We start from the raw sequence: 13,327 nt of genomic DNA, 5'->3' as shown, positions 1-13,327 counted from the left end.
CAACTGTGACTGGAGTTCAGACGTGTGCTGCAAGCAGAAGACGCGCCTCCGAGCCGTGGGCAAGGGCAACCTGGAAGTGAACAGGAACAAGTCGTCCCACCACGAGACCAACTCGGCCTACGTGCTGTCCCCGAAGCCCCACCGGCAGTTCGTGGACCAGGCCTGCGGGCCCAGCCACTCCAGGGACAGCGTGGCGAGCCCCAAGTTCTCGGCCGGCCAGCTGCACTACGGCCAGAGCAGCTCGACGCCCATCAACACACGCATCGAGCCCTACTACAGCATCTACAACAGCAGCCCCTCCCGGGAGGACAGCGCCCCGCAGCCCCGCCAGCCCGGCAGCACCTTCGGCTTTGCCCATTCCTACATCGCCATGCACTACCACACCACCAATGACCTCATGCAGGAGTACGACAGCAACTCGGCCAAGCACATCCCGGTGCCGTCGGTCTGACCATCTCCTCTTACAAACGGCCCTGGCCTCTGGTTTGGGGCGTTGCTGGGTTGTGTTTCTTAATTTCTAAGACATGAGTGATAGATCAAAACTTACAAAGAGGCAGCCGAGTCGTTCACTGGGAGTTGGCATTTTCTTGCGTCTCCAATATTAGCATCTTGTTGTTTTGCTTTGTAATTCTTGGACATTTTAAGATCTGGCATAAAACTGTATCACTTAGCTTCCCCCCCCCACTTCCCCCATCATCTCCAGTGTCCCAGTCTTTGTGTGAAACCTTTGAATCATTTCAGGTATGATGATGGCACTTATCATGGGGGTGGAAATCAACTAATTATGATCATTAAGAATCAGTATTAAGGGACTTATAAAAGATACACTGGCTGGAGTTTTAAAAAGATTTAAGAAGCTATTAACTTTGGTGGAGGTGTCAATTTTATTAACAAATGTCAAACTTTTATTCTTTAATGTGTTCAAAAAAAGGAAGTAGTACTACACTTTTTTTTTGTAAGCAGGCTAATTTGAAGAAATAATATCTTGATAGAGCAGAAAATTGCAACTATTTTATCTCTAACTCTACCCTTCCCCAAAATACAGATAGGAGGTTTTCAGGCACTATCCTCTTCTTCCAGTGACCAACTAAGAAGGCATTATAATTATTGCCCTTTCTTACTCTAAGGATGATTATTTTGTGTTGAGTAGATACATGATTCTTAAAAAAAAAAAATAAGGCTGTTGTGTTAAAACAGTTCATTGTTTTGTGTTCTGGAATGATCTCATCGCAGAATCTTGGTGAAGATGACTGAGTTTAAAAGAGAGAGGGAGGAGGGAGGGAGAAAGGGAAGGAGGGGGGCCCGCCAGTAAACCAGCTGCAGTCAGGCTGATCTTAACTCACAGTAATGCAGTGGCTGTCAGACAGCAGATGGACCCCTAAGGGTTTCTGCTGGTCCGATTTTTAGATCAGGTGACCTTAATGCGAGATGCTTGAAATAGGAATAGCACCCAAGTGCGTGCATTGAATAGAGAATGCAATGCTTGGCAGAGTAAATACTCCTGTACTGTGTTAGGCAGGTGTTAGAGGGAAAGCAGTGTTCCCTTAACTGTCACGTAACAGGGCACAGGGATGAGCTTGGGAGCCTTTTCACCTGTGTTTTCGTTCCATGTGAGAAGGGTTTACGAACAACTTGGAAAACTATTTACCAGTGGCTTCTTTTTTGTCTTTGTTTATATAGCACTATGGTGGAAACGTTCTTTTAAAATGATGGATTTTCAGACTAAATTCTCCTCCTCTCTTCTGTAATTGCTACACTGGAAACGGGCAGCGAAGGGGGAAAACTAGATTTTTTTGTATACTTAAAAACCAATTTTATGGCAGGCCCTGCGATTTCTGGCATCACAATCATGAATTCATATTTTTAACTCATGTTTTTATGTAAAAAGTTGTCATGATACAGCTAACATGTGGACTCACTGAGGATTGGAACTGTCATCGTAAGATGCAAGGTGGGCATCCAGGCACAACCAGAATATGTGTCTATAAATCCTTGGGTTGGAGAAGTGTCACTGCCTGTCAGAAGCCGCTTTTCCCTTTGAATGAAAGGCAGGCAGTTTACAGGAACCTCCCCCAAGCTGGTCTTGGATACAGAGATCGTGACAGGTGCAGATGATAGAATATACTGAAAGCAAAAATTCGGTCCAGCCTCAACCAACAACTCTTGCCTTCAACTATCAAGCACTCGTTTCTCTCCTATGAGGTCTGAGGTATGGATTTCATTTTCTTTGTACATTTGCCTTTTGAGCTTCTGTTTTTCTTCTTCCTTTCTCTTACTGCCTCTCATTTTTCTCTCCTTTACTCCCATTCCCCCTCTCTCTGTCTTTCCCTAATGATCTTCCACAATTTCTACCACTTTTATAACCTCCACCCTTCACATTATTTTTTTTTTTAAATTTTCTGTAATTGGGTACTGTTTTGGAAAATCACTGCTACCTATTTCATTTGTGTTTTTATCTTCCTAATGCATTGTTTTAATTTACTAATACTTTGCTGAGATAGGTTAGAATAGAACCCCTTTTTAACCAAGACAGAATTAAGACATCTATTATTCTCTCACAGTTGTTACTTATTAGGAATTGACTTTTGTCCCTGGATATGATCTAGTATTTATTCTAATAGACAGAATAGCTTTACAATTAACATTACTCAAGGAAATACTTTTACCTTTTTTTTAGGCTCTCCATCTCTTTTCTGTGGCCAGGCATTTCATGTAGGAGTTACTAAAAGGTTAAAGCAAATGTAATTGCTGCCGATAGGATTTAAAAGGCCAGGCTTTCTTAGTGACCCCCTGGGCAGTGGCATCACAAGCTTGAGGGCAGTAAGTAGAGTAGCTTTCAGTGTCACCTGCCTCCCCAGGTCCCATGGGTCTCCTCTCACACCATACTGAATCCATGGCAAGGTTTATTACTAATTTTGCTGTTGTTGTTGTGTGCGGTCGAGTCAGAACTGACTCATAGCTTGCCCTCTGACGGGTTCATAGGCAGTAAATCGCACAGGAAGAGATTGTCCATCCTTCTCCTGCAGAGCCGCTGGTGGCCTCGAACCGCATGCTTTTGGGATCGCAGCACAGCTTCTTCTTACTAGGCCTCTAGAGCTCCCTATTATTAATTTTAGTTATACAGTGATATGTGATGTAGTTCTAAATTGCTTAAATGTATTATTTTGTGAGTTTTGTGAATACTAACAAAATTGAGGGTTTTGGTAAAAAGTACATTGGACGATGACATCATATTCTTAGTAACCAAGTGGCAGCCCTTTAAACTGGTCACTGTCTCTCCCCTTATTAGGAAGCTCTGGGGGCCTAGTCCACAGGAAAGGTGCATTGCTGGCCCAGAGGTGGTGCTTCTCTCCGGCAGTTCAAATCCCCCAGCAGTCTTCTCCCATGCAATTTACAGCCTCTGAAAACCCGCTGGAGGGTCAGCGGTGAGTCAGTTCTGAGTCAACAGCAATGAGGGTTTTTTCCCTCCCCTCTTTATAACTTCATTGTCAAAACAGTTACTGGCCCAGGCTCACAAACACTTATTACCACGATATTGTAACTATGACACCAGAAAAAATGGAACAAAATCAGCGAGTGTAAAAACCTTTTACAGCAGCGAAAACAGCTTGTAGCACCTGCAGATGAAGCAGCTGTGATTTTAAAGTGCCACTGTAATTTCGTCATCACAGCCCTCAACTGAGCACATGAGAAGGCTCGGAAAAGTAACACAGTATAGATTTTTTAACCTTGTAGGTATATTGATCATGTAAGCTGGGCTTACAAAGGTGGTTTTTTTTTGTTGTTGTAACTTATAGGGATATTTTTATAAAAAAAAGAAAATACCAGACTCCTGCTGAAACACGGCGCACAGTTTTATACACAGTCATTTGCGGTCCCCTCTCTGACCTCTGTGGTCTTCACTCTTTGTGTCTCCTCAGTGACGTCACTGCCTTTGAGGCTGGGATCATTGGACCAGCAAGGGGCCCGTCTTTGGGAGGTAAATTATAGCATCAAGAAAGCGGAGCATGTGCATCTAAGTCTCCTTATGCTCATGGAGAACTTTCTGACTTAACCTGCATGGAGTACAGTGGGCTAGACTGTAGCCCCTGCGTGTATCTCTATCTCTATATGTGACCATATAGTGATATAGATACATACTGTCTCTTCATAAGGGCTAAACCGAGAACTAAAAGTACTGACGCTTCAGCCGACCACAATCAAGTAGCAGGAACACAAGGACTAGTTCTCTTGATGCTTTACTGTGATGCAAAGTGTGTGATGTATTTTCGAATAATTTTATAATGACCGTTCTTATGTTAACCATTAGGCCAGATTTGTACTTCTGACGCTTTTAATGTCCTTTTAAAATACTCTTTGGAAAATAAAAATGTTGAAAACCCTAATGTTGCTGAATGTCAGATGGTAAACGCGATGGCTTTCCTATTCAGTATCTTAAAAACCCTTGGAGTGTGGCGAGGGACAGTTTTTACATGGTGGATAATAGTGTGTTGAACCAGAGAAATAATTATTTTCCTGAGTAGATAAAATGATTTGTTTGGTCACATTCTGTAGGTAACAACCAGTTGTCCTCAAGTTGATTTCCAACCCTCACAGCCCAGTGCGTGCTGAGGTCCAGCTGGGCTCCATAGAGCTTTCCATGGAAGTGGTTCACCAGATCTTCCTTCTGAAGTGATGAGAACGTGAGGTACACAGAAGATGACATTTCTGCTCTCAAGATATGTTATGCAGGGGAGTACAAACAGTCAAAGTCCAACAAATGCGCAACTTTGAGGTGCCATGAAGAAAAAGCAAACAGAAGGTGTCAGGGATGTTATTTTCACAGACGGATCAGAGATGGTGCTTCCGGAGATAACGGAGAAACTTCATCAGATGCTGGGGCCACCTTTCCTGACCCGAGACAGACATGCCAGTACGTAGACCAGAGATCATCAGAGAGAGGAGAGAGAACTGGCTGAAGAGGGGCAGAAAATGAAGTCATGGAGGATCTTTACCAGATTTCATGTGTGTTGGATTTTAATTCTAAACAAAGCTTAACAACACTGTATGTGTGAAAATGAACAGAATGTACAAAGCAAAATGTTGAAATCCAAGGAGGAATACAAATGAAGGTGCTGGCCTAGCATGCGGCCTGGTTGTGCAATGACCCCAAAGACGCAGGTGCTCTGAACCCCCCCAACTCTCAGGAGAAAGACGGGCCACCTTCTCCAGTGCAATTTACAGTCTCTGACAACCCGAAGGAGGCTCATCCGAGGGTTGGTGCCCACTGGACAGTAATGAACCACAAACCAATATGAATACTTTGTTTTTAGTGAAAATATTCCACAGCAAAACCAGCTTCATGTAACAGTTTCCACAGGTAATAATTGGTTTGATGGTGGATGAATGAGGAGAAAAGAAAGCTTTTTTCCTTGAGGCTTGACTGAAGCTGTCAGGGCACAACCATTCTTCTTATCTTCCACTTAACTCTTAAGGTCTTGCTTTCCCTTAATTTTGCCTTATAAAGTCTTCTTCCCTTGTCAGTTCTTCGATGTTCTTAAAAAGCTTTTCTTTTTTATATTAAGAGATGTTCATTGCTGAATTGAAGGTAAAGCATTGTCAGTACCTTCATTCATCAAAGCTGGTCCATTTAGTAGTAGTAGTAGTAGTGAGGTCTCTGGGGCTCTGATGGCCTAGTGGCAAGAAGTTGGGCTGCAGTCCCTAAGGCACCCAGTTTGAGGCCACTCACAAGATAGAGCAGGGTCAGTTCGGCTGGCCAGAGGGTCTCCATGAGTCATACTTGACTCATCAATATACTCATTGGTTAGGGAGCTCTGGTGCCTGCTGGTAAGGATTTGATTTACTTGCCTCTGAAAACCCACTAGAGAGTCAACTATCAGTCAGTTCCCACTAGGCACATAACAACAACAACACCGCTCTCCTAATAAACCCCATAATTATGAATATTTGCCATGTGTTCTTGTGTGACCATTTCAACGGGTTAGTGGACCCAGGAGCAGAGCATTGAGCACCCCTATGAGGGTTGGCTGGTGCTAGAGTTGGTAGAAATAAGCATGGGAGCATGGAGGTATGTGTGACCCCCTAGGGAGGGGGTTTTGTGCTGCTGGTAGGACCCTTCCCCTTGGTGGAGTTGTTGGAGGGCAGATGCTGGCCCTCCCTGAAGGGCACAGTCTTTTTTTCCAGCTCCCAGACTTTGACTTGTCCAAAGAAAACTGATACCGACGAGAGGATCTATGTCCGGACTCGGGAGGCCCACAAGGCCTTGTTTCTGACTCAGAGAACAAGTCTGAGAACATTCTTCCTCAAGGGACCTCCTGGCTCCCCCAGGACCTGCTTAACAGCCTGCATTCACTCGTACTGGAACTCCAGGGGCTCAGGGGACAGCAGCTACAGAGAAGAGCAGGAAAGGAACAACTAGTTCTTGGAAGGAGAGGGGTAGGAGGTAACAATTCCTTTAACAAGAACCATCCTCATGATTTCCAAGACACTCCATCCAGCCCACTGTTAACAGTCACTGTGTCACTCCATCCAATTGAGGGTTTTTCTCTTTCACCCTCTACCCTTCCTAGCAATCTCTTTAGATGTAATGCCTTTGAAATGAGTTTTACCAAAAGAAAAGCATGTACCATATACCATTCTTCATTTGTTGTGGGCTTATTAGTTAATTTTTCCTCTGGCCCCATAAACAGATCTCTCTACAGTGTAAAACACTCTGAGCTGGTGCCAAGGTGGGTGCAGGTTCTTTCTCTGAGTTCCAATTATGTGAGGGGTTACCCTTTCAACATCTTCTGGAGCTTCCAGCTCTGTGTGGCATGCTAATGAATGGTGAGCCTTTCAGCCGAGTCCGCCTGTGAGAATCTGTTTTCATGCAGAGCCCAGTTTGGGTTTTGGTTTTTGCTTTTTCCCCCCCCAAAGCATGGCTTGCTCAGATGCCAGACTTAAAAAGCCGAGTGTTTCACAAAGAACACTTTATGCCTGTCTCCTGGGCAGCAGCACCCGGGCAGGGTTTGTAACCTGTGGCATGACTTGAAGTTCAGCACATTTTCCCAAGGACGTGATTGCTGTTGTTATGTGTTGTCGAGTCGCTTGCGACTCATAGTGACCCTATGCACAACAACCCTAAACTCTGCTCTGTCTTGTGCCAATCGCACTGTCTCTGACACTCCTATCCCAATTACCCCAGTCCACCTCATAGAGGGCCTTCCCCTCCTGCGCTGTCCCTCCACCATCCCAAGCATGATGTCCCTCTCTAAGGACCGGTCTCTCCTTACAACATGTCCAAAGTATGTTAGATGGAGCCTCAGAATCCTTGCCTCCAAAGAGCCACCCGGTTTAACCCTTTCCAGGATGAATCTGTTTGTTTTCCTAGTAGTCCATGGTATTCTCAATACTCTTCTCCAGCACCACAGCTCAAAGGCATCAATTCTCCTTCTATCCTCCTTGGTCATTGTCCAACTCTCTGATGCATAACAAGTGATTGCAAAGACCATGGCCTGTATCAGACGCACCTTAATCTCCAGAGAGACACCACTGCTCTTCAGTACTTTGGAGAGGTCCCTAACAGCAGACTTTGCCATGGCAATGCACCTTTTTAATTTCCTGGCTACTGGTGCCAAGAGTGTTGACTGTGGAGCCAAGCAAACTGAAGCTGTGAACAATCTCAATCTCTTCACCATCCATCCTGATGCTTCCAATTGGTCCAGTGGTGAGAATCTTTGTCTTCATTACATTGAGCCTCAATCCATATTGGAGGCTACAGTCCTTGACCCTCTGCAGCAGGGGCTTCAGGTCCTCCTCAGTTTCAGCAAGCAGGGTTGTGTCATCTGCATAATGCAGATTGTTGATAGATCTTCCACCAATCTTGACCCCACATTTCTCCTCATAGAGCCCAGCCTCCCGGATAATCTGTTCTGCATATAGGTTGAAAAGGTATGGAGATAGGATGCATCCCTGGTGTACGCCCTTCCCAATTTTGAGCCATGCAGTGTTCCCGTGCTCTGTTCTGACGACTGCCTCCTGGCCCAAGTATAGGTTTCTCAATAGAACTATCAAGTGTTCTGGGATTCCCATGGCAAATGAAAGCTTAGTCCTCATTTGTCTGGTTCATCAACAAAGAATGCCAAAAGAATTGGCAGAACTGTTTTTGCACTTCTTCCTCCATGGGAAGGTAAGACAGGAAGTTGGGCTCATCACAGAGAAGGCCACATGTCAGCCACTTTCTGTGGGTTGTGGAGAGTAGCCTGGAGTCAGAATGTTTTCATTTTGTGAAGTGGGGAATTGCAAGTGCCTTTTCTGATCTTGGAGAACACGGACTTGCCTTTGATGTCTACAGATTGGGAAACTGAAGAAAGACACACAGACAGTGAACTCTTGTGGGGGAGAAGGAGCAGTGTATGAAGCTACCTAAGATGACACACATTGAATTAAATGATAAAGAATGAGAGTGAAAAGGCTATTAGGCCTAGGACAAATCTATAGTCCTACTCTTTTGCTGTTATGTGCCATCGAGTCACCTGCAACTCACAGTGACCCTATGTACACTAGCTCTGCACCCTGCCCTGTCCTGAGTCCATCGCGTTGTCTCTGACAGACCTAATCCCATTTCTCCCGTCACTGAGTGAATCCATCTCATCCTGGATCTTCCTCTCTTGCGCTGTCCTGCTACTGAAAGATAGGCATTTCAAAGCCACCCTCTGCTGTGTGGGAGAGAGATGGGCATTCTCCTCCCGTGTGATTTACAGCCTCTGAAAACCTGCTGGAAGGTGAGCCGCGAGTCAGTGTTTCTCTCAGTGGCATCAGTTTTTCCCTATGGAACCAAACTCTAATGTCTTCCTAACAAGAAGCTAGTGGGTTCTAAACTCACCCTTGTGGTTAACAGCTGAGCACTTCAAGAACTGCTCTATATCCCAGATGGTAGTATTTTTGTGTGTCTTCATGACATTTTGTAAGTTCTGAGCCTGTCAGGCTTGCCCTTCTTTTTTCTGCTAAGGAATGAATTACAATAGTCTTTAGATTGTTCTACTTGCTAGTGGGGAAATAATACTCATTTGAACCCACTGCTGGGAAGGACAAAAATCAGAGAGAATGCTGTGTTATTTCTACTCAAGGTTGTTGGTGTGTGCTGTTGAGTCATAACTCACAGCTGACCCTCCAGCAGGTCTTCAGAGGCTGGAAACCCCAGGGGAGCAGACTGCCCATCTTTCTCCAGAGAAGCAAACTGGTAGATTTGAACCTCCTGCCTTTGGGTTGGTAGTGCAATTTCTTACCACTACGCCACCAGAACTATGCATTTCTAACAAACACATGTTGTAAAGGAACTGGACCTTAGGGGACTACTTTGGATACCTCTAAAAAGGATGAAATTCTCGACTGGTGTCTTGGTCAAATGAGTTTTGTGTGTCCTGATGCTGACATCGACAATGACAATGACAATTCCCTTTTCTGAGAAGGTGATGGGGAGCCCTGGTTTGATTAAACCCGGGCAGCATAGTTCGGCCTCTGTCTTAGCCTCTAATATGGCTCTAACAGAAATAGCAGACGTGGGTGGCTTCAATAGACAAATCTATTTCGTCACAGTTCAAGAGGCTAGAAGTCTGCCTTCAGGAGGCTGGCTCTGAAGATGGCTTCCTCTCTGTCAGTTCTGGAGGAAGCTCCTTGTCCCTTTCGGCTTCTCCTGGGCCATCATCATGTGGCCTGACGTCTATCCTTCTCCATCTGTGCGTGTTTGCTTGCTACTTGTTGTGATGTGCCCTTGAGGAGTTGCCTGCACAGCAAGCGACTCTATGTACAACAGCTCTGAATCCTGCTCTAGCCTGACTCCCCTCCCCCCATTACCCCAGTCACTGAGTCAATCATCTCCTCCAGGGTCTTCCTCTCCTGCATTGTCCCCTTTGCTTAGAAGGCTGTTTATATCTCCAGAGAGAAGACACACCCACACTGAGCCGGCCTCATTAGCATCACAAAGAAGCTCCACTCCCAACTACAAGTCAACCCACTTCCTGAGTCAAGTGTCACTCCTGGCAGCCTCCCATGAGTCTTCTGAGGCCCTGACAATTTCCCTTCCCCGTAGGAGTCTGCCTGTCTTCCTCCCTCAGAGTGGCTGGTGGATCTGAACCACTCACCTTTTGGTTAACAGTATACATTTGTGTGAGGACACAGTTCATTCCTTAATGACCACTTATCCAGGAATGTGAGGGGACACGTGATACGGTGAAAAGCGATGAATACAAGGATTCCCATTAAATTGCAATAAACACCCTCTTTTCTCAGGCCTCCCTGTGTCCTACGATGTCCCCTTCTGATCTGTGGATGACTAAGTAGCAGCATCAGTAATCAGACTAAATTCAGTAGTGCTTGAGTCTTAGTTTACAGATGAAAAATGAACTGAATTTCTTTTCCCTCATGACCAGCTGACAAATCTCTCTTCCTTGTACAACTCATTTTTGACGCTATTGGGATTACTGGGTATGCTCCGGGGTGTGTAGTGCTCCATGGCTCTGCGGTCTCTCCTGCCAGACTATTAAAAAAAACCCCCAGAATAAATGGACAAATGGCCTGTGAGCTCTGGTGCCATGGCAACATAATACAGATGTTCTATATAGATGAAAGGCAGTCCTATTTCTGAGTTCAAAAGGAAACCCAGGCAGGGCTAAATATGATCACCTAGTGACTATCAAGGCAGATTTTAGAGTAGTTGCTGTTTTTCTTTGAAAACTCTCACTGCGAATCCTACTTATTCACAATTTGAATGTTGATTTTGAATCCTGCCATGCTGCTGTGATGTTAGATCTCCGGGGCTCCTCGGTCCGGATTGTGCACTAGGGGATTTGAGCATCGTCAGGAAGCAGGTCAGGACTTTGTCTACTGTCCATCAGATGGACTAAACAGAGTAGTTCCCCAGGGATTGTATACAAAGCCGTCTATTCACTATTCTGTTGAGCTGCTCCAAAGCCCTTTCTTTAATGAAGTATATAAACTAGGGCTGGGCTGGAGGCCCCACCTAGTGGCTCTTCAGAGAAGAGCAGGCAAAGTAAGACGTACAGAATGAGGAAATCTAGAGATAGAAGGGCTAATATGTATGTAACACTGTTAAATTCTTAAATTTCATGATTCAGTTTCTGGAGCATTTCCTTTTTAAAATAAAGCTAAAACCCAACTGTTGTCCGTTACCACACATGGTGCAGGGTTTCTGAGAGGCTGTCAATCTTGGGGAACTGCCCACCTTCCTTCCAAGGCCCAGCTCTTGGATTTGAATTGCTGACTTGTGATGTTACCAGTGCCAAGAGTTTACTTAAGATGTATTTCCTTGGTTCTACACCTCTGTCAGTCTGATTTGGGCTCACAGCTTCCCCTTAGTGGACTTCAAGACTCAAGGTCAATGAGGAACACTGAGCTGAATCCTGTCATGAACTCAGCCTCCTGAATCGTTCAGGGGAGTCCCTGGTTGTGCAAACAGTTAAGTACTTGACTAGGAGCTGAGACGTTATTGGTCTGAACCTACTTAAGAAGCTGGAGGCAAGGACTTTGAAGCTCTGTCTCACCTATTTTGACCACGATACGAGGAGGGATCAGACCTTGGAGGACAAGATGCTTGAAACGGTGGAGGGTCAGAGTAGGAGAGGAAGATCCTGAATGAGATGACATGGGTTGACACATGCACTATGGAAACAGGGTCAAGTGTGTCAGAGATAGTGAGGCTGGCTCAGGATACAAGGTTGTTCAAAGGGTCGCTTTGAGTCATGGTTGCAGACAGTATTTAACAACAAGAACAACAAGAACAAGTTCTGCCCATGACAGAAAGGCAACGCCTCTCTGCTGGTTTCGGTCCACCAGTGTATAGTTTCTAGACCTCTTTTTTTTTAATTTATTATTTTTTTATGTGTGTGTACCGTCAAATCAGATCTGACAGGTACAGGAGGAGCTTGCTCCTCCTTCTCCAGCTAAGCATCTGGTAGATTCGAACCGTGTGCCTCTGGGATTGCAGTGCAGCTTCTTGTCACTAGGCCACCAGAGCTCCCTGGGTGTTTTTTTTAAAACCAAACCCCAACAAACTTATTGTGTCAACTTTTACTTGAAACACAAAATAGTATTTAAAATAAATTATTGCCTTGTTTTTCCAAAAATGTCTTTTCTCACCATTTAGAAGGCTCTCAAATCTTCATTGCCCTGAGTCAGAAGTGACTGACGCAGTGGCTACGTGAGAAAGACGGGCAGTCTGCAATCTGCAGACACCCAGGAAACTGTGCTTGGTAGGAGTCAGTGAACATGAGGAGGACCTCGGAGATGTACTGGCATCGTGGTGCAACCTCGGGCTCAGGGACCGCAGTGACGGGTCAGGGTTGGCGATGTTCAGCTCTGCTATATCATGACAACTAGTTACATCATCACTGCCTGAACTGGAGTAGACTCAGTGGTACCAACAACAGGTGCCCGGCAAGACAGAAAACATGGCTGCGTAAACCTCAGGAGGTGGACCATGCTAGTATCGGGGTGACAGAGGGTTGGAAGTGAGGTGACAGCAGCTAACGACAAGTACACACAGTGGGCATTAGACTAGAGGTAGAAACACACTATTTATTATCTGCAGACCCTGGACTGGGGAACCAGGAGTCAGAATCCTGATGGCAGGACCTGGTCTAGTTTCTGCCCACACAGAAATGAACTTTCAGAGGTAGAGCTTAGCCAATGAGGGGGCAGATGTAGTGCCCTCTGCAGCCAGCGTGCTCTCTGGAGGCAGTGACGGCAAAGCTCACATCTTCTGGGCACGTTGCCAGGTGGGGCTATTCCTTGGAAAGGGCCATCATGCTTAGAAAGGTGGAGGGCTCGCGAAAGAGAGGAAGCCCCTCAAAGGTGCTGACAACACAACTACACTGCCTGTGAACGTTTTCTCCCTTTCAAAAGCAACACTGTGCTGTTCTGTGCTGGCCAGGACTGGGCCTGGGGCATCCAGAGTGCCAGCGTTTCCGTAAGGCAAACCATTCTAAGGCGAACAGAAATATCATCTATAGCAGCTCCAGACTGTGGAAAAATACTGACAAAGAATCGATGAAGTATGTTTTGAAAGCAGCATTCTCCGTCCTTGGTGAGACAGAGGTGAAGAGGCGAAATCATCTCCCACGTGAGGAACCACTGTAACCCTGCCTCGTTTAAGGTCTGGAAGAACTAGATATACAAATGTACTGAAAGGATTCCAGGCACTAGACATTACACGTTCTTTGATTTTGTTTTGTCTTCATTATCTTTAATTCACTGACTAGTTATATGTAATTTACAAAATAATTTCTTTAAAAACTTTAAATAGGTACAACGATGATTACACTTGATTATG

General features: G+C 45.3%; 1 protein-coding gene across 1 annotated transcript in view; it reads left to right on the top strand.

Moving 5' to 3' along the window:
* The window catches only part of GPR75 (G protein-coupled receptor 75), a 1,758-nt gene extending 1,307 nt beyond the window's left edge, over positions 1-451 (top strand). Inside the window, exon 2 of the mRNA XM_006880917.1 lies at positions 16-451. Within this exon, the coding sequence (XP_006880979.1) occupies positions 16-451 (436 nt within the window). The remainder of the gene's footprint in view (positions 1-15) is intronic.
* The last annotated feature ends 12,876 nt before the right edge of the window (positions 452-13,327 follow it).

The sequence above is a fragment of the Elephantulus edwardii genome, unplaced genomic scaffold (genome assembly GCF_000299155.1).
Source record: "Elephantulus edwardii isolate Elephantulus edwardi_28Jun2011 unplaced genomic scaffold, EleEdw1.0 scaffold00011, whole genome shotgun sequence".
NCBI classification, from domain to species: Eukaryota; Metazoa; Chordata; class Mammalia; order Macroscelidea; family Macroscelididae; genus Elephantulus; species Elephantulus edwardii.
The sequence above is the reverse complement of the archived record's forward strand: the minus strand, read 5'-3'. Positions and strand labels throughout refer to the sequence as shown.